General features: G+C 42.2%; 5 protein-coding genes across 9 annotated transcripts; 2 read left to right on the top strand and 3 right to left on the bottom strand.

Moving 5' to 3' along the window:
- Window positions 1-1,258: 1,258 nt before the first annotated feature.
- On the top strand, window positions 1,259-2,103 carry LOC108063466 (succinate dehydrogenase assembly factor 2-B, mitochondrial). The gene is made up of 3 exons (XM_017150580.3): window positions 1,259-1,368; window positions 1,424-1,605; window positions 1,671-2,103. Exons 1-3 carry the CDS (start codon window positions 1,351-1,353, stop codon window positions 1,939-1,941), a joined length of 471 nt encoding a protein of 156 aa, XP_017006069.1. The 5' UTR covers window positions 1,259-1,350; the 3' UTR covers window positions 1,942-2,103.
- A 183-nt stretch (window positions 2,104-2,286) lies between these two features.
- On the bottom strand, window positions 2,287-3,487 carry LOC108063465 (uncharacterized). Its single transcript, XM_017150579.2, has one exon. It carries the CDS (start codon window positions 3,485-3,487, stop codon window positions 3,008-3,010), a length of 480 nt encoding a protein of 159 aa, XP_017006068.2. The 3' UTR covers window positions 2,287-3,007.
- RanBPM (Ran-binding protein M) lies at window positions 3,375-9,633 on the bottom strand. 5 transcript variants are annotated; one of them, XM_070212550.1, is made up of 11 exons: window positions 7,495-8,806; window positions 5,923-6,087; window positions 5,662-5,855; window positions 5,416-5,597; window positions 5,239-5,351; window positions 5,025-5,176; window positions 4,760-4,965; window positions 4,536-4,699; window positions 4,341-4,474; window positions 3,712-3,823; window positions 3,375-3,648 (listed from the first exon to the last, which is right to left on the bottom strand). In XM_070212550.1, the coding sequence occupies exons 1-11, from the start codon at window positions 8,789-8,791 to the stop codon at window positions 3,512-3,514; spliced, it is 2,856 nt and encodes a 951-aa protein (XP_070068651.1). In that variant the 5' UTR covers window positions 8,792-8,806; the 3' UTR covers window positions 3,375-3,511. The 5 variants fall into 5 exon arrangements, with proteins under 5 accessions (XP_070068651.1, XP_070068650.1, XP_017006066.2 ...); XM_070212549.1 differs by having other exon boundaries at window positions 3,376-3,648; window positions 4,341-4,480; XM_017150577.3 differs by having other exon boundaries at window positions 3,376-3,648; window positions 4,341-4,480; window positions 5,662-5,852.
- Window positions 9,634-12,858: 3,225 nt separating this feature from the next.
- Window positions 12,859-13,909, top strand: LOC108063450 (peroxiredoxin-6). The gene is made up of 4 exons (XM_017150555.3): window positions 12,859-13,040; window positions 13,114-13,488; window positions 13,552-13,627; window positions 13,687-13,909. The coding sequence occupies exons 1-4, from the start codon at window positions 12,958-12,960 to the stop codon at window positions 13,813-13,815; spliced, it is 663 nt and encodes a 220-aa protein (XP_017006044.1). The 5' UTR covers window positions 12,859-12,957; the 3' UTR covers window positions 13,816-13,909.
- A 2,905-nt stretch (window positions 13,910-16,814) lies between these two features.
- On the bottom strand, window positions 16,815-17,868 carry LOC123002502 (peroxiredoxin-6). The gene is made up of 4 exons (XM_044392760.2): window positions 17,684-17,868; window positions 17,236-17,610; window positions 17,097-17,172; window positions 16,815-17,037 (listed from the first exon to the last, which is right to left on the bottom strand). The coding sequence occupies exons 1-4, from the start codon at window positions 17,764-17,766 to the stop codon at window positions 16,909-16,911; spliced, it is 663 nt and encodes a 220-aa protein (XP_044248695.1). The 5' UTR covers window positions 17,767-17,868; the 3' UTR covers window positions 16,815-16,908.
- Between the last annotated feature and the right edge of the window lie 1,386 nt (window positions 17,869-19,254).

Below are 19,254 nucleotides of genomic sequence, written 5' to 3'. Positions count from 1 at the left end.
TCGATTTGAAAACTTTATCAAGTATCAAATCGAAAGTCAATAAAATGCATATGGGCACTTTCACCAAAAAGTCCACCAAGCCGAAAACCTTTAAACTTGAATAAAATAAATTTCCACATGATTTTGCCGCCATATTAGTTTCTAATTAGTTGGTATGAGTATAGAGTAGAGTGGTAGAGTATAGTTTGATTAATTTTATGACGTACCCCATCCTTATACGCAAAAATTAGTTTTTGGCTATTTTTGTAATTTTTTTGACCTGTTTTCTGCTGTTAATTTATTCTATAGGAATGCTAACATGTGAGAATTTTATGTACTGAACGGCATTTTTTTAAAGATATCTTAAAAACTAAAAGTGGTAAAAAATCTAGATTTTTGCACAAAATAGAGATTGGAAAGAGTGAAAAGAAAAGCACATTATTAATATTAAATTTTTTTTCAACTTTGAAGGTGTGCATATGTCCCGAGCAACAATATATATTTGTCTGTACCTGTATGTCAAAGTATATTTGTCTTTAAATAATTTAAAAAATAATAGACAACAATTAAAATTATTTATATATAAGCATAATGATAACAAATATTCTCTTACTGTTTTGGGTTTTATATCACTGTGCAACATTTTTAGGGTTATAAAATGTAACCGCAATTCTGATTTCATGGGCGAAAAGAACTCATCGAAATAAGCTAAAACCCATTTGGGTTTCTCTGGCTTAGCTCGCGTTTACCTATTATAGCGAGTTAAAGTTTTACATACAAAATTTATTTGTAACGGCCATATCTTGTGAACCGTTTAAAATTTCACTATCAAGTCTTCAGTGATTATGTAGCTATGAACCCAAGGAACTAAATTGACTAATGGCTCTTGCGAAGACGTACACCTAGCGCGTTAAAAATCGAAAAATTAAGCAAATTTGTTTATTAACGCGCTAGGTATACTAGGTGCTAAGTGCGCAAGAGTCATTTGTCAATTTAGTTCCTTGGGTTAACTAGCTACATAATCACTGAAGACTTGATAGTGAAATTTTAATCGGTTCACAAGATATGGCCGTTACAAATAAATTTTGTATGTAAAACTTTAACTCGCTATAAAAGGTAAACGCGAACTAAGCCAGCGAAACCCAAATGGGTTTAAGCTTATTTCGATGAGTTCTTTCCGCCCATGAAATCAGAATTGCGGTTACATTTTTCATGTTGCACTGTGTATTTAACAGCAATCACTATTTATAGCATTTTTAAATTTCTACACACTTTTCAGCACTTTTTATAGTACTATCGATTTTTATAGCAAGTTCCTATCGCTACTAGACATTGTATCGTTATATCATTGTTTTTTGTTTGGTTCCTAAAATGTTGCGCCAATTTCTGGTGAGTTTAAGGACCCAATTGAATCAGAAATAACTGATAATATTTCTTGATGTAGTCTTCTATAGTGGGCCGTCGCCTGGCGCTACCTATGATCGCACAAAACCGGTCTGCCAGCAATTTGGACAAAACGGAGTTTACAACACCCGGGGAAATTGTGGACTACGATGATCCGCCCCACTTGCCAGTTCCGGAATATCCTGTCCGTCCGGATGAGCCCCTCGAAACACGCAAGCAGCGGTATAAAATTACTAAATATATCATTAAACCTTAGTTGTTTGTTATCATCTATTCTTAATTTCTAGCCTCTTGTACCAGAGCCGAAAACGTGGAATGCTGGAAAACGATCTCTTGCTGAGCACCTTTGTGGCCAAACATCTGAGGGATTTCAATGCCGAACAGACCGCAGAATACGATCAGTTAATCAACGGAGTGAGCAACGATTGGGATATATTCTACTGGGCCACCGAAACAAAGCCCACGCCCCCGCAATTCGATACTGAGATAATGCGACTGCTGAAGGAACACGTCAAAAACCACGAGAAGGTGCAGAGGATCAGACAACCGGATCTGTAGATCACAGAACCCTATCAACTATATATCCAGCATATAAGAAAGCGTATAAGCTGGTGCATTACTGAACCATTGTATAATCGAAGGGTTTTAATATTATACAAATTTGGTGATTTCACGATTTGGCATTTAAAATATACGACATTTATCACTTGCTATTGAAAATGTGTTCCCTTCAACGTATGTTTTTCTGGTTGATTCTTGAACTATCTCTTTGCAAAGAGTAAATAATGGTAGCTTTGATCATAGCTTTTATAATTCAATTTTCATATTCCACCACTGTCTCCAGATTTATTATCCATCTTAACGATATCCCCACTTTTCCCCCATTTAAAACACATTTCCGCCTTTCCTGAAATACACATCCATACAATATATTTAAACGATTATCCAGTTAAATTGTATTCATGCTTTGCCGTATGTGTGTATGACCAATCTTGTATATATAGATTAAATTTTAATATGCTTAACCACTATAGCGAAATATTACACTTAAAATGTTCATTTGCTTTTGCTTAGTCTTGCCACAATACACATGATGGCGCGGAATCCATCGAAAATCGCAGAAAACACGGAGAATTTGAACGCGGAAAATCTACGTGGGTGTACACCAATTAACTATGGGATTCGGTTCTCTATTAACTTGCTAAGTAGATGATTGAACAGTTTTTGCACTAGGCTAGTCCGCTTCAATATCGGTTCTAGATTATATGTGGGTGTGGTGTGTGCTGTGTGTTTTGTGTTCGGGCGGTGGAAGCGAAAAACAAAGAATCCGATCAGCTTCAAGGGTCGTGTCGCAGCACGTTCGCAAATTTAATTATACATCATAATATTACACACTTTAATGCTTACAAAGGCTACATAAAATATATGTTAAAAGTTATTAAAAATCACGCTAAATCAAAGGCCGCCAAAAGCTTCGCATCTTTAGCATAATCGAACAGTTAAAAGAACGGCAATTATTATTCTTAAATGGGCGCACAGAAGCCGGGGGCGCTGGTAAAAAAGGTGAGAGAACGGAAGAGTAACAACAAAATTTAACCTATTGCAAATTGTAAATAATCTAGATTTAGTCCAGGGTCTCGAAAAAGTCCTGCGGATCGACGAACATCGATGGGCTGCTGTTTCCGCTCAAAATTTCCGCTGCCTCCTCCTGGCGAGCCGCCTCCGCCTCTGCTTCTTCCGCCTCCTCCTCCGCTGCTGCAGCCGCTGCCGCTGCCGCCGATGAAGATGAGCTGACCCCGCTCCTGCGACGACCCCGACGCACTGGTCCCGTCCCAACGCTCCCGCCGCCCACCGACGCCACGGCTGCCGACCGCAGCGTACTGCCCGTCATCACGGGATCGTAGGTTCGGGACGACGGGGCATCGGTGCTGCTGGACAGCGAGGACTTGCGACGACGCTTGTTGCGTCGCCGCCGGCGGCGTTTGCTGGACGTCTGGACGGCCACGGCGGCCGTCGACGTGGAGGGCCCTGTTCCGGTTCCGGCGCTGCCCAGCGGTTCCGTGAGCACACTGGTTCGCGGCAGGGTCAGCGTGGTCTCGAACATCTTCAGCAGCGTCGGCGAGCTGGGTCAATTTTGCGGGAACACGTCGTCGATGGTAATGAAAGCGTCCTCGCCCAGCGAGTGCTGTCCAATCACCTTGATCAGCTCGGAGGCGTGGGCCACCAGATACTCCAGCGGCGGACGGCGCTCGCAGTTGAGTGACTCTGTAATTCATTAATTAAATAATTAATTTCTTAGAATCGGAGAAGGGTTTCCCGGGGACTCACCCAATATGGCCGAATTGAGCGTGGTGGAAACGATCTCGCGTCGCGAGGGACACAGCAGCCAGCCCAGCGGACTGGACCAGGGATTTGAGTAGGCAATCAAACTAAATGCATCCTGGAAAGAATATTGAATTAATACTGAAATCCAGTTTGACTTTAGACTAAAGCCCTGGATGAATGGATTCAATGAATTATTTTGAATTTTTTGTTTTATAAGAATAAATTAATTAGAAATTTTAGTTTAATATTATTGAATGAATTTGAATTTTGAGTTAAATAGAATTAAACAAAAGAATGACATGAATTCCGAAATAATTCAAACGACAATTTCTTTAGAAGAAGAAGAAAGGGACATAATTCTGTGATTAAATCTGCCTGAATTTTTTTTACTATGCAGTTAACATGGATTTGTTAAAAATTTTTAACTTTTTGTTCTCAAAAGAAAGCTCAAAAATATATGGCAAATTAAAAAAATTCATAAAAATTATTCATTCATTCATTCACTTCGAAATGAATTGGAAAAACATTCAATATTATTATTAGAATTGAATTAAACAAATCAGAAATTTCATTGGATTCCATGATAAAACAAAAATTGAATGATTCACGCAAGGCTCTACTTTAGACTGTACCTCTAACATTTGGCGCTGCTCTTCAGTCATGAGGTTCTCCTTCTCCAGCTGCTGACCCATGCTGGACAGCTCCTTGCCGAACTCAAGGATCTTCTCGATCACACGGCCGCAGCTGCGCGATGAGGGGGAAACGTCTACATCTGCAAGTGCTGGGGATTACGGATCTTCCCGGAAGCGCAACCAATAGATACCTACCCATTTCCTCGTCGATGGCATCTAGAGAGTTGCGCACTGCGCCGGCATTGCCATTGGAGCAGGAGTCGCCGCCGTTCGCGTGACTCTGGCAGGGCTCCATTTCCACGTCCATGCTGTTGCTGTCGTGGTCCACGCACTTGTTGGAGTTGTCATCGACCAACATGCTGGAAAAAGAGGTGCAGTGGTTAAGCATCTAAACTAAATATTAAGATTTTTTTCCTTACTTCTTCATATCTGGCTTATCGCCGCCTTGTGGCTTTATCACAGCTGGAATCGCAGTGTTGTTCTGTTGCTGTTGAGTCTGATTGATGTTCACGTTGCCGTTTCCATTGCCGCTCTTGCTGTGCTTGAACGCCTTCGTGGACTGTATCACGGACGTCTGGTTCGTGGGCATGGTCTGTGTGGTGGCGGTGACTTTGTTGTTGACGTTCTATTGAAAAACCCTTGATGTTACTCCCTTCTTCTTTCAAAATTCATCATTCAACCCACCTCAATGTCAGCTCCATTGATCATTTCGATAAACTGGCGGCACTTCAAGGCAAACCAGAGGTTCTTATTATTTTCCAAAAGCCCGGGAAACGAGCGAAGTGTGTGCTCTATGGCCTGGCTCATCTTGCCTGTCAGTATGAGCTTGATGATCTCTGAAGGTATATGAATAGTTGATTGAAAGATATACTTAAAGGATGCAAAGAGATATACGAACTTTGACGTATCTTGATGGAGGCCAAGTCCTCGTCGAAGGACTGATTTGTATAGCCATTGAAGGCCTCGGCGGTCTTGCTGAAGGCATTATGCACTAAATAGGTGGAAACCAGGCTGGAAAAAAGAAAATTTGTTAGTTAAACAATGTGTATAGCAGCATTTAACCATCAATACCCACCGATTCATCAAGTTCTCTGGGGTCTCCAGCAGATGCGGATATCTGTCGATCTTGCGCAGCACATTTGAGCGCATCTCCTTCATCATGTCGACGATCTTGTCGAACTTGAATGGCTCCTGGCCAAAGTTGGCATCCACTTCCTCGCCAGGAGTTTGTAGTCCCACGGTCGGATATAGCTTGGTCTGGGGAGTGGCCAACAGAAGGAGTTAGAAGGATAAGAGGATAAGGGAGCATGTCAAAACCCACCGGCAAGTCCCTAAATGCGATGCCCAGATCCACTCCGTTCTTGGTGTAGAAGCACGTGTTGTTTATGAAGTTAACGCAGCATCCGATCACATCGCCGGTGGTGAAGGTGGGCCCGTAGGTCTGGCCATTCCCGGATGAGCTGAACGAGTTGCCATCGTCGCCGTGGTAGCCGTATGACTGCTTGTCCCAACCTACTTGAAGGGGGTGCGGTCATTAGGAATCATGGGGGCATCTCGCCGAGCAGCGCATCGCAACACAAACCTGGCAGGCGGTTCATCCGGAACTGCTGGGCGGTCAGGCCGATGCCCATGTAGCCGTTGCGGCCCTTGGAGATTATTCGCACCTCGAAGTAGTAGAGTCCGCAGGAGGACGGGATCGGGTAGGCAGTGCGCACGGAGGCGGCATCGCTGTGCTGCTTGCCCACGCCTAAAAATCAGGAGGTGTCAATATGTGTCAATATATCCTTAATTGTACCCAAAATTCACAGTACTTTTGTATCAATCTAGGGGGTATACAACCTTCCATTTTCCATTTTCATAGAATCCTCACTTTTTACTTAACCAAATTATATAGTTTGTAATCAGTGCACTGAATTCAAATTAATGTTTCTAAATCAAATAATCTTCGGATCTAACTCAAAAAAGAATAAAATTTGGTTTGAGATTACTTATAAGATTACTACTTCGAAAAAGTAAAACTAATCTTTACACAATTGTAAATATGTTTTAAATATTTTAGGTAGTGTTTTATATATTTTTTATAGTAGTAAGATAGTTGGAATTTTTCGTTATCAGCGACCACTTTTAACTTCTTAGTTTGCTTATAGATTTTAATCTTAAGTTAACTTTCCATAAATACCTAAAATATATAAAAATTTTATATATAAATTCATAAATGATTTGTATATTGAACCTCATGGAACCCTTACTAAAAATTCTACACTATTTACATTAATTTTACAAGATATTCTACACTGTTAATCCCAGCTGTTGCTGTTAACGGCTTAACAGCCACGCGAATCAGCGTGGGAGAAGTGAATAGTGAAAAACAAAAACCACCAGCACACAGCTGAGAGCACCTGTCTGTTCCTGTGTGAGTGAGAAAGAGCGACTGCGGGAGAGCTTGAAAACTGCAGATGCACTTTAAATCGTCTTCTTCTTTCTGGTATCTTGTGTTACATCTTTGATGATATATACATTTGGCTTATATATGTAGGTACAAAATAAATCCAAAAACTCATTGATTTGGTCACGGGAAATATTTTACACTGCATTAATTAGAATACTTAGCAAAGGAAAATAGTGAAAAAGGCTTTAATAAGATGAACACTTTCATTAATTTAATATCGGCAGCTTTAAAAACTTTAAAATTAAGCATGTCACCTTTGATATTTAATCATAGACTGTTTTGGAATTGGAATTGACGTTTCTTTAAAATTAAACGAAACGATTTCTCATTTTTGAAAAAGTTTCGATACTAGGGACACTGATCCGAAGGTAAAACATTTACTTTTCCAATTTTAAAGCACATACCAAAATTCATACCACTTAGAAGAGTATGAGCTATAGAATTTTGGCCAAACTATTTTTCCACAAAGTTTTGGAATATTTAGGGGGTGTCACAGAAACCGAGGAAGGTTGGTTTGGAAAGCAACCAACCAAAACCGTCGGTTTCACAGAATTCATAGAGATTTGTAAGAGTTTTGTTTGTACATTTTCTCTGATTTTAGCTTTTCGTGACACCCTTGTATTACTTCTTAGTATTAGATGTCTGATCGTAGAAATGGTGCCCGTTAGCAACTATAGGTTAATTCAAACTTCAGTTACGACTCACCCTTGTAGGTGACCCTTAGGTTGTTCTGCGACAATCCGATGGACAAGCACTTGTCGTGGGGACTCCAGCACCTGGGCAGCGGCGATTCGGCCTCGTTGACATTGGGATAGAGCAGCCTCAGGGGATCGACGCCCTGGTGCTGTGGCGAATTGGAGGTGGCTGCCGGGGTCGAGTGCTGGCGACGACCTCCGATTCTCGGCGATGACGACGATGACTGGGCGCTGTTGCGGGGGGCGTGGCTGGGGAACATGTCGTTGCTGAAGTGACTGCCGTTGTTGCTGTAAAAATGGCGAGTGCGTCGCGATTGACCGCTGCTGTTATTATTGTTGTTGTTATTATGGTTGCTATTGTTGTTGTTGTTATTGTTGTTGCTGCCACTACCTCGCGGGGCACGTGAAGCTGAGGAGTAGCGGGGCAAAACGGCCACCGAGTGCAGCCGCTGGACGCCGGAAACGGAAGCGACCTCGCCGGCTCTATCGACCCGGTCCTCTACCACCTCCTCCTGCTCCTCATCCACCTCCTCGTCGTCCTCTTCGTAGTCGTCGATGCGCTCCACGGCGTTGGCGTCTATGGTTTCGGCTATAGCGTTGGCGTCTATGATCACTGCCGCCGGCTGAAGCTGCTGTTCGCTAAGATCCTGCTGCGATTCCGAGTCCTGATCGTCCAGATCTTCGAGGAGCAGCGGTGGCGGTGGCTCGGCTTCCGGTTCGATTTCGTCCTCTCGAACTTGTGCCTCATCCGGCTCGCGGTTGTCTTCTTGTCCCGGTTGGTCTTCCAGCGATGCCTGTTGTGGGGGATGCCGGATTAGACCCTCAATATGTTGCAACTCCCGATTTTGATCAGGCAACTGCTGATCCTGATGTGGATGCTGCTGTCCCTGCAATGGCTCTTGGTCCTGCAAAGCCGGGTTCTCTGGCTCTTGTTGTTGCTGATCCTGCTGCTCCTGCCGCTCTTCCCGCTGCGGTGCCGTCGATGGAGTCGTGGGTGGCGGTGCAGTCTGGTGGAAAGTAGGAGTGGGTGAGTGATCATGCGGTGAATTCTCGCGAGCCTCCAATTCGGATGGGGGAGTTGGGTGATCGGGATGGGTGGGCTGGTGAGAGGGGCCGGGGGCGGGGGTGGGTGAGTGAGAGTGCGAGCGAGAGAGGGACTGAGACGAAGTGGGGGCGGCCTCGGCCTCGGCCTCTGCTCCCATGGCACCCGATTGAGAGAGCTGGTGAGAGCTGCTGCTGGCGCTGCTGTTGTTGCTATTGCTGTTGCTCTCCGAAGAGAGTGGCGGGGCCTCTTCGACGTTCTCCATGTTATGGTTGTTGTTGTTGTTGTGGTTGCAAAGGAGGCTGGCTGAGAGGAGAGACAGTCAGCTAGGGATTAGAGAGAGTGAGCCAGCAGCATCGAGAGAGAGCAGATGAAATGCATATGCAGATGCTGTGTGTATACATGAGGTGATGGAGAAGGGTGGGGAGGGGAGGGGCGGTGTTAACTAGCAAACACAAACAACAACCTCCAAAATGCAATGTCCTTTGTCCGTTACACTGTCCACCTCTCTCTCTCTCGCTCCCTCTGGTTCGTGCACTCTCGTTTGCTCACTGACCCAAAATACAAGCAACAACAACAGCAACAGCAGTTTACAGTTGCGACGCGCAGCTGCAGCACCAAAGAAAAACAACAACAACTACAGCTACAAAACTGCATGCACGAAAATGCAAAAAATCAATAACCAAACGAAATTAGCCAATGCTCTTTGCACTCTTCAACATTGCTAGCAAATAAGTTTTTAGTTTTTACATTTGTAAATGCCTTTTACGTCGTTCTTTTCTGAAGTTTTCTTTGTTTTCCCTCTAACCAACGAGTCACTGTCCACACTCGACACTCACACTCGACCAGCACTCTCTCTCTCGCACACACGCATATGCATGCAGCAGGCACACACACTTACAGGCCCCACACGCACAGTGAAGAAAATTATTTTTTAGCTGGGGCAAATGATCTTTGTTGGGGTTTTAGTTTAGCTGATGAATTCGATTTGGCTCGCATTCGGTGCTGTTGAACGGATCTACGGTTGATTTGTACTTATATTTACCTTCGAGCAGTTGCAATGCGCTGTTAAATCTACGAGTTTTGACTTTATGCTATAGTGCTGGAACACAGTTCGATGTTTATTCGATACTATCGATGGGTTGCTTGAAAAATTGACTACAGTTCTCCGTAGTCGTCGATTATTTCCTATCGATTTTTTCATCTAGGCGCCAAATTTAAAATCTGATAAGCAATTACATATGGGCACTTCCAAAATGTCGCTCGGGACATTTGCACACCTTTAAAGTTGAAAAAAAATTGTAAAACAATGGATTTTAATTTTAATTATGGCCTTTTCTTTTCACTCTTCCCAAGCTCTATTTTTGGTACAAATCTTGATTTTGTACCACTTTTAGTTTTTAAGATATCGGTAAAAAACTGCCGTATTCGCTCGGGACAAAAATAGAAGTGGATTTCGGGGAAGTTCATACAACACCAGAAATTAGCGAATTCTGATGGAATATTTTAATGCGATTTTTTTTAGAACGTTGTTCAAACATGTCGCTGTGAAATGCTTTTGGTTTTACTCAAAAATTTTTTGCCGTTTTTTTTTTTTATGCAGTTTCAACCACATTCGCTCGGGACATGTCGCTCGGGACATTTTTTCCGACTGTTTTGTAAAGCGGATTTCTTTACCTCTATCTCTCAATTGCTGGATGTTTTGCTTTTAACTTAATAGTTTAGCATGTGAATGAAGCATTCAGTACAGAAAAATGTCACATATTAGCATTCCTATAGGATAAATTAACAACAGAAGACAAGTCCAAAAAATAACAAAAAAATAGCCAAAAACTGATTTTTGCGTATATTGGTCGGGTTTGTCATAAAAATAATCAAACTATACTCCAAATTTGTAGTTAAGCTCAGTATCCAACTAATTAGAAACTAATATAGGGGCAAAATCATGTGGAAATATGTTTAATTCAAGTTTCAAGGTTTTTGGCTTGGTGGACTTTTTTTTGGAAGTGCCCATATACCAAAAAGTAAAGTAAAGTTTAATCGTTAAACACTAGTATATCATTTCTTTATGTTTTTACAAACAATTCGGAAAATTGAATCTAAAGATAATGAAATAGTGGTGCCAACTAGGGTTTAGAGGGTTTAGAGGGTTCCACTTTTTATTCAAATTTTTTTGTAGCTGTAATTAAAAATACAACTGTAATAATCAATACTTTGTTAACCATTTTAAAAATAAATGTAACTCCAGATGGCGCTATATTCAGATGTTCCATTCCAAATTCTGTTGGCAGGCACACTGGTTTAAAAATTCAGTTACCGACTCTCTTAGCGGTTAAAAAAATTTTTTTAATCAAAATAGCGAAAACTTTAATTAACATAGTATTAAGCTAATCAGTTTTCACAAAATGAAAGTGTTTTATAAAAACAGTTTTACATAGAAAAATGTTTACATAAAGTTTTTTTTTCGAGATTTGAGTAAGGGTCTGTCCATAATCACGTAATCACGTGGATTCAAACGGAGATGCAAGCCAATCTTTAATACTTATTTAAGATTTGACAGCATTTAGGAGCAGATAATAACATCAAAAAAGCGGTTTTATTCAATTAATAAATCCAATAAAATGTCCTCATGGAAACGCTTTAAACCGAAATTAAAGCACACAATGAACAATAGATTCAAAGAATAGTTAAAATTAGTTCCATTTAAGATTTAATTCTCAGATTTCTTTTTTCATCAGAGAAAACTTGAAAATTTTTGGATTTTCAACTTTGGCGTCGAATTCCAAAGAAACTGGCAATGGTTGACAATGGGGACTATTTTTGAGGAATGCCGTGATGTATTGAGAGTAGATTTCAGCGAAAATAATAAACGCTATATATTATTCAGGAGCACCCAATTATCTTGGAAAACTAGAAATGGTTCGTGGAAATTTCACAAAGTTCAGTTTTGTGTTCCTGTGTAATGTAATAGTAATAAACCAATCATTTTTATAGTTCAAGCATGAAAGTTATATTATGTAAGCTGTTTTAAAAGGGCGCCACATTTTGAATGCTCGATATCATTTTGTTCTTCTGAAAGTCTATCGCACATTTGCGAAACCCGGTTCGCTCTATTATTTCTGCTGTTTCTTTTTTCTTTTTCTCCACAGTTTGCCTCTTTCTCTTCTAATCTTACTCTTTCTCTCTTTCTCCCCCGCACCAATATAATCTTGCGTCCGCTCCCTGTTGACCAGATATTGCGTTTTGTAAACAACAAACAACCTTGGAAATGATAACCAACCGCAAATGGAAAATAACCACAGAATGTGTATAATATAACCAAACGATTTTGCGCCTCAAATTTCACCTTAAAACTAACCAAGATTTTTCAAATGACAGAAAAGCCTGTACTTTAGACAAACTGCCATTGTAAGCAACAATAATAACTGGACACCTCTTTTAACCTTTTCATACGTTGCATATTGCATATTTTAATCCTCTATTAGGATCTGATCTTTTCCATTATGGATTCCAAGTTGGGTTCCTGTCCTGTATACTGTCTTTTGGCTTCTGAGCTAGCGACCTGCCTGTGCGACTACCCAAACCCACTTCACCCATTCGTGTAACCCACTGAGAGAATATCTGCACTAGTGTGCGAGTTTCCGTTGGACCCACGCACACAGTCTCATAAATTACCTCGCTCTTCTCTCCCAATTGGAGGCTCGTTTTGTGTACGTGAGAGCACGGCGATCCATCGTAGTGTGCTTTTCCACGGGCACCTACAAATACCAATTCACTATTCATCGCTCTCTCGATCTCACTGTCCCGCCATCGGTGAACTCGAACCTTCGCTTGTGTTGGTGTTTCGCCACTGAACACCACCACTATTGCATATTCAAATGCTCTCTGACGCTCTGTTTATGTTTGGAGCCGGTAAATCCATCAGCTGGAGCGGATCAGCTGTTTGGGGGCCGATCCTGATGGAATTTGCATTATTTGGACAATTAGAACTGGTTAAAAAGAAGAAAGACGAACAAGCCAAACTGTACTTTTCTACAAGTTACTTCTAGAAGCATTTCGCCACAAAGTCCAAAGTTGGGTGAGGCCATAATCAGGTTTGTAGAGGCCCCAGTCAAGTCTCAAACAAAACAAGGTTTCCTTGCACGAGGTCCCCCCATTCCGCCTTCCATCCCCCTCCTCCATCCCTCTGCTTTGAATTGTTTATTAATCTATACACTACACCATATACTATATATGAACATGCGCGATAAGGCAGCGCCCGTTCTCTGTCTCTATCGCTCCCACAGGTGGAACCGATCCAGCTGGGTATAAAAGGCAGCGGTCTCTCGCAGTCAGTATTCAGTAAGCAACAAGTGAGCGAGCCAGCAACAGCTACCAGCTGAGCAACTAAAGAGTTTTATCCAAGTGCTAAACTAGTAAAATCACATCAAGATGCGTTTGGGACAGACCGTACCTAACTTCCAGGCCGACACCACCAAGGGACCCATCAGCTTCCACGAGTGGCAGGGCAACTCGTAAGTGCCATCAGACCAGCTTCCCCAGTTTCCCAATGCTCATCCAGTTCTCCCTCCGATCCCCGGTCCTCAGGTGGGTGGTGCTCTTCTCCCACCCCGCCGACTTCACCCCCGTCTGCACCACCGAACTGGGCAGAATTGCGGTGCACCAGCCCGAGTTCGCCAAGCGGAACACCAAGTGCCTGGCGCACTCCGTGGACGCACTCAACTCGCATGTGGACTGGGTGAACGACATCAAGAGCTACTGCCTGGACATTCCCGGGGACTTCCCCTACCCGATCATCGCCGACCCCACTCGGGACCTGGCCGTCAGCCTGGGCATGCTCGATGAGGAGCAGAAGAAGGACCCCGAGGTGGGCAAGACCATCCGCGCCCTGTTCATTATCAGCCCGGACCACAAGGTGCGCCTCTCCATGTTCTACCCCATGTCTACTGGCCGCAACGTCGAGTGAGTTTCTCTTCCAGGAGGTTTTCAGATGGTTTCCTGACTAACGATTCTCCAATTTCGCAGTGAGATCCTGAGGACCATTGACTCTCTGCAGCTGACTGATCGCCTCAAGGTGGTGGCCACTCCAGCCAACTGGACTGTAAGTACTATCCCCGATGGAATTCAATTGAATCCCCACTAATCGTGCTTCTTCAATAGCCTGGCACCAAGGTCATGATCCTGCCCACTGTCACCGATGAGGAGGCCCACAAACTGTTCCCCAAGGGATTCGACAAGGTCTCCATGCCATCTGGAGTGAACTACGTGCGCACCACCGAGAACTACTAGAGCGCTGAAGATATTAATTAACTTGAATTCCCGATTCCGCTTTGTGCCATAAATTAGTTCATAACAATTTGTATTAAAGATTTTTTTTACAAAATATCCAAATCCATTTTGTCACTGTTAATTAACAGGTTCAAAACACAAACCAACGTCACGGCTTTCGGATATTCGTGTCTATAATAGGGGTTTTTTAGTGGTTGCAATTGTATATGCGCAAAAAGAACTAGTTAGTTTAAATGTAATTCTAAATATCATCATCTTCATACAGAATAATCTGTAATACATTATTCACTAAAGTATCCAATTCATATATTGATGACCAGCTCAAGGAAGGATATGATTAGTAGGGGAGAGAGGGGTAATTTCGTCACAAACATGCACTTTGGGCCCATCGTGAATTTAATGGGATTAGCGGTTCGATTCCCGCGTGCGGCGACCAAGATGTTTTTCTCAAAATAGTAAGTTATTGGGTTTTTATATTTATAATTTGTAATTTGTATACTCATTTCAGTTATTACTACAGTTCCAAATTGAAACCACCCATGTGCTCAATTAAAGGAATTTTAAATAATGTGACAAACAAGAACGAAAAAAAAAACATAATAGCCGTGGCGTCACAGAAACAACCGGGTATAATTCCGAAGACCGAAAATAGATTTTTGTATTTTCTGAATTAAAAAATATTTGTCTATATTTAAAAAAAAACGTATTTATATTTTTTTTTCTAAATTCTAAGAAATATTTTTTTACTTTCTAGCAAAAAATTTCTAAATTGCAGTCTATTTTTTTTTGATTTCATTTTCACTCGTAGTTGTTTTGATTTTAAAAACCTACATTCTTTAATATAGACAAAATCGCCAGTAAAGCAAATTCATAGGCGATTTTCTAAAACCAAGGGCGATTTCAGTCGATTTTTTTTTTTTTAGGGTATTCTTTTGTTTATGCTGGGCATATGTCTTCCGCAATTGCCGGTTAGGCGATTTTTTTTCTGAGTGAATTCTTTAAACTTTTATTCCGTTTTCCTCCGAGTGAAAACCAACATATGTTTTTCTAGTAGCTGGGGCAATCTTGGGAAAAAGACTAAACGTTAACACTTACTAATATTATCCCACCCCCTGACTGATAGAAAGTTTTGAGCAGCAGTTATGTAATTATTTATTTTTTAATTTAATTTATTTCTTACTTATTTCCTAGTGCTACAAGGATTTCCTTATAATTTAGTGCACAAGTCACATAGACAATATTAAGAATTATGCAAATACATATGTAGGTCTCTACTTATATTAGAGTTTTGCACTTATATCTAACATTTAATACAATTAACAATAAGAATTATGTAATAAATAAATAAATAAATATGGGCAATAAATATATAAACAGGTTAAAATATGATAAATAATTGTAAGTGCATATTAAGATTTAAAAAACTTGTTGTAGCTATAAAAATGGTTAGTTGAAGCATGGGGACTTTTATCGTTCGACTAGGAAAATTTGTATTTAATATTTATTAAATTTATTTTTTCCTCATTCAATTTAATTACGATTTATTTTATTTCGACTAAATAAATAAATAAATAAATGTTTTTAGACACTCACCATACTTTTTCCATCCTCCGACGAAAGCGCTTTAGTCGTAACGATGAAGGCTAAATAGGGATGAATAAAAGAACACCAACACAGAAAAGAAATAGGATTTATAGGCCAGGAGAATATGAGACTTTTGGGAGCATCCTTTGAGTCGCAGCACTTGAATTGGGGTTCAAATCGAAGTAAATCCCCAAACGACACTAACACAGAACCAAATAATTTTTTTTTTTCTTTCGACGAACTAAAAATTGTTACACAACCTTAAACCGACACTTAAAACTAATCTCTCCGCCTTTACGTGGGCTGCTCCCGGACGACTCCTAGATCGGGATTTGACCGGAACGACGAGTTTTTTCGGCCGAAATGAATATCTTTTTAAACTCCCGAAAATAACTTTTAACCGCAGATCGTGTCGGCGACGTTGTGTAAGCCTTTAGCGTACGGCGAACCTGGCGACTAGGTTCGGTTGAACCTGGGTTCTTCTTTCGCCTCAAATGATCGCTCGATGGTAGTTCGTCGCCTAAACTCTGCACTAGATTCACTGGGTGCAATTCTCTTTGGATCGGGGCATGGGTTATAAAGGGCAAAACTTATCTCTGACGAAAAATAAGGCAATCATTTACGCCCTTCCTTGGGCGCTGCTGCTGCTCTTTGATGAAACGCTGGCGTTAAACTTAAACACTGGGTCTTCTTAGCTAAATTCGCCCTCTCTCTCTCTTCTTGGTTGCCATCAAACCCAAGCGGTTGCCCTTTTAGTTGCGGCTGGCTGCCAATTAAAATTGAATATTTTTTCGCTGGCACTGTATCCTAGCACTCGCGTGTACTTTACGAATTTCTTGCCACTGGTGAAATTTGGACTGTATTCTGCAGTTGCCAAAGACAGAAAGACCTAACCCCACGCCGCCAAGGTGGCGGTAACCCCAGATCGAAGTCAGGGTGAAAGCGGAGATAGATGACACTTGCCCCTGTTGCTCTCCCACGCTATCTCATCTATACCTCCCACTCTCATCCTAGCTCTAGTGGCAACGCAGTACTCACTTTCCGAACGACCGATGGAGCTACAAAAGTATCTTTTTTTCGAGCAAGCGCTACATAGTTTACTACCATGTTTTTGTTTGATATAAAATAGTTTCAAAAGTTGAACTTGACAAGCTAATTACCAACAGTACTAAACATATCCTTCCTTGAGCTGGTCATCAATATATGAATTGGATACTTTAGTGAATAATGTATTACAGATTATTCTGTATGAAGATGATGATATTTAGAATTACATTTAAACTAACTAGTTCTTTTTGCGCATATACAATTGCAACCACTAAAAAACCCCTATTATAGACACGAATATCCGAAAGCCGTGACGTTGGTTTGTGTTTTGAACCTGTTAATTAACAGTGACAAAATGGATTTGGATATTTTGTAAAAAAAATCTTTAATACAAATTGTTATGAACTAATTTATGGCACAAAGCGGAATCGGGAATTCAAGTTAATTAATATCTTCAGCGCTCTAGTAGTTCTCGGTGGTGCGCACGTAGTTCACTCCAGATGGCATGGAGACCTTGTCGAATCCCTTGGGGAACAGTTTGTGGGCCTCCTCATCGGTGACAGTGGGCAGGATCATGACCTTGGTGCCAGGCTATTGAAGAAGCACGATTAGTGGGGATTCAATTGAATTCCATCGGGGATAGTACTTACAGTCCAGTTGGCTGGAGTGGCCACCACCTTGAGGCGATCAGTCAGCTGCAGAGAGTCAATGGTCCTCAGGATCTCACTGCGAAATTGGAGAATCGTTAGTCAGGAAACCATCTGAAAACCTCCTGGAAGAGAAACTCACTCGACGTTGCGGCCAGTAGACATGGGGTAGAACATGGAGAGGCGCACCTTGTGGTCCGGGCTGATAATGAACAGGGCGCGGATGGTCTTGCCCACCTCGGGGTCCTTCTTCTGCTCCTCATCGAGCATGCCCAGGCTGACGGCCAGGTCCCGAGTGGGGTCGGCGATGATCGGGTAGGGGAAGTCCCCGGGAATGTCCAGGCAGTAGCTCTTGATGTCGTTCACCCAGTCCACATGCGAGTTGAGTGCGTCCACGGAGTGCGCTAGGCACTTGGTGTTCCGCTTGGCGAACTCGGGCTGGTGCACCGCAATTCTGCCCAGTTCGGTGGTGCAGACGGGGGTGAAGTCGGCGGGGTGGGAGAAGAGCACCACCCACCTGAGGACCGGGGATCGGAGGGAGAACTGGATGAGCATTGGGAAACTGGGGAAGCTGGTCTGATGGCACTTACGAGTTGCCCTGCCACTCGTGGAAGCTGATGGGTCCCTTGGTGGTGTCGGCCTGGAAGTTAGGTACGGTCTGTCCCAAACGCATCTTGATGTGATTTTACTAGTTTAGCACTTGGATAAAACTCTTTAGTTGCTCAGCTGGTAGCTGTTGCTGGCTCGCTCACTTGTTGCTTACTGAATACTGACTGCGAGAGACCGCTGCCTTTTATACCCAGCTGGATCGGTTCCACCTGTGGGAGCGATAGAGACAGAGAACGGGCGCTGCCTTATCGCGCATGTTCATATATAGTATGTGGTGTAGTGTATAGATTAATAAACAATTCAAAGCAGAGGGAAGGAGGAGGGGGATGGAAGGCGGAATGGGGGGACCTCGTGCAAGGTTTCCATATTTGTTTGAGACTGGACTGGGGCCTCTACAAACCTGATTATGGCCTCACCCAACTTTGGACTTTGTGACGAAATGCTTCTAGAAGTAACTTGTACAAAAGTACAGTTTGGCTTGTTCGTGTTTCTTCTTTTTAACCAGTTCTAATTGTCCAAATAATGCAAATTCCATCAGGATCGGCCCCCAAACAGCTGATCCGCTCCAGCTGATGGATTTACCGGCTCCAAACATAAACAGAGCGTCAGAGAGCATTTGAATATGCAATAGTGGTGGTGTTCAGTGGCGAAACACCAACACAAGCGAAAGTTCGAGTTCACCGATAGCGGGACAGTGAGATCGAGAGAGCGATGAACAGTGAATTGGTATTTGTAAGTGGCCGTGGAAAACGCACACTACGATGGATCGCCGTGCTCTCCCGTTCACGTACACAAAACGAGCCTCCAATTGGGAGAAAAGAGCGAGGTAATTTATGAGACTGTGTGCGTGGGTCCAACGGAAACTCGCACACTAGTGCAGATATTCTCTCAGTGGGTTTCACGAATGGGTGAAGTGGGTTTGGGTAGTCGCATAGGCAGGTCGCTAGCTCAGAAGCCAAAAGACAGTATACAGGAAAGGAACCCAACTTGGAATTAGATCAGCATAATGGAAAATTACATCATAATAATGGATACATATTCGTGATGTGAAAAATACTATGTGAAGTGTGTAAGGAGGTCGTTTGAAGGAAAATGTACATAGTTCTTTGATGAATTTCAATGTAGTTTTTGAGTGTTACGAGTACAGTTCAATGCTTTTACAATGTGAAATCCTAAACGTAAAACCATTTTGTTATTCTATACACATTTGTGGTAATTTTCCATTCCTCGTCGCTTATCGTTTTCTCGGATGTTTTTGAACAACAAATTCAAATATGTAGTTAAGCGGGATGCAAGATCGTATTGGTGCGGGAAAGAGTGAGAGGAGACGCCTTGTGCAAATGACCTACGTTGTTGATCGAGTGGGAGGGAGAGAAAGGAGAAGTAGAGAGAGAAACCAGAGAGTAGAATGCACAGAGCGAACCGGGTCTGATCTATAGGCTATAATATCGATAGACCGAACCTAACCGTAACCTAACGTTCGAGCGCCATCTATCGAATTGCTGATTCTTATAATTCTCCTATTTATAATTATAGCTAAATGATTTTTCGA

Source organism: Drosophila takahashii, chromosome 2R (assembly GCF_030179915.1).
Source record: "Drosophila takahashii strain IR98-3 E-12201 chromosome 2R, DtakHiC1v2, whole genome shotgun sequence".
NCBI lineage: Eukaryota > Metazoa > Arthropoda > Insecta > Diptera > Drosophilidae > Drosophila > Drosophila takahashii.
The sequence above is the reverse complement of the archived record's forward strand: the minus strand, read 5'-3'. Positions and strand labels throughout refer to the sequence as shown.

What these genes read in the sequence shown, in the direction of transcription:
- LOC108063466 (XM_017150580.3), top strand. An exon ending in CTCGAAACACGCAAGCAGCG is followed by an intron (nt 1,606 to 1,670) that starts GTATAAAATTAC and finishes CTTAATTTCTAG; the next exon opens with CCTCTTGTACCAGAGCCGAA.
- LOC108063465 (XM_017150579.2), bottom strand. Translation starts at nt 3,487, where the DNA reads ATGTTCGAGACCACGCTGACCCTGCCGCGAACCAGTGTGCTCACGGAA.
- RanBPM (XM_070212549.1), bottom strand. Translation starts at nt 8,791, where the DNA reads ATGGAGAACGTCGAAGAGGCCCCGCCACTCTCTTCGGAGAGCAACAGC. An exon ending in TCGCATTTAGGGACTTGCCG is followed by an intron (nt 5,598 to 5,661) that starts GTGGGTTTTGAC and finishes GCCACTCCCCAG; the next exon opens with ACCAAGCTATATCCGACCGT. An exon ending in CTCCATCAAGATACGTCAAA is followed by an intron (nt 5,177 to 5,238) that starts GTTCGTATATCT and finishes ATATACCTTCAG; the next exon opens with AGATCATCAAGCTCATACTG.
- LOC108063450 (XM_017150555.3), top strand. Translation starts at nt 12,958, where the DNA reads ATGCGTTTGGGACAGACCGTACCTAACTTCCAGGCCGACACCACCAAG. An exon ending in CACGAGTGGCAGGGCAACTC is followed by an intron (nt 13,041 to 13,113) that starts GTAAGTGCCATC and finishes CCCGGTCCTCAG; the next exon opens with GTGGGTGGTGCTCTTCTCCC. An exon ending in CCACTCCAGCCAACTGGACT is followed by an intron (nt 13,628 to 13,686) that starts GTAAGTACTATC and finishes CTTCTTCAATAG; the next exon opens with CCTGGCACCAAGGTCATGAT.
- LOC123002502 (XM_044392760.2), bottom strand. Translation starts at nt 17,766, where the DNA reads ATGCGTTTGGGACAGACCGTACCTAACTTCCAGGCCGACACCACCAAG. An exon ending in CACGAGTGGCAGGGCAACTC is followed by an intron (nt 17,611 to 17,683) that starts GTAAGTGCCATC and finishes CCCGGTCCTCAG; the next exon opens with GTGGGTGGTGCTCTTCTCCC. An exon ending in TCTACTGGCCGCAACGTCGA is followed by an intron (nt 17,173 to 17,235) that starts GTGAGTTTCTCT and finishes CCAATTTCGCAG; the next exon opens with TGAGATCCTGAGGACCATTG.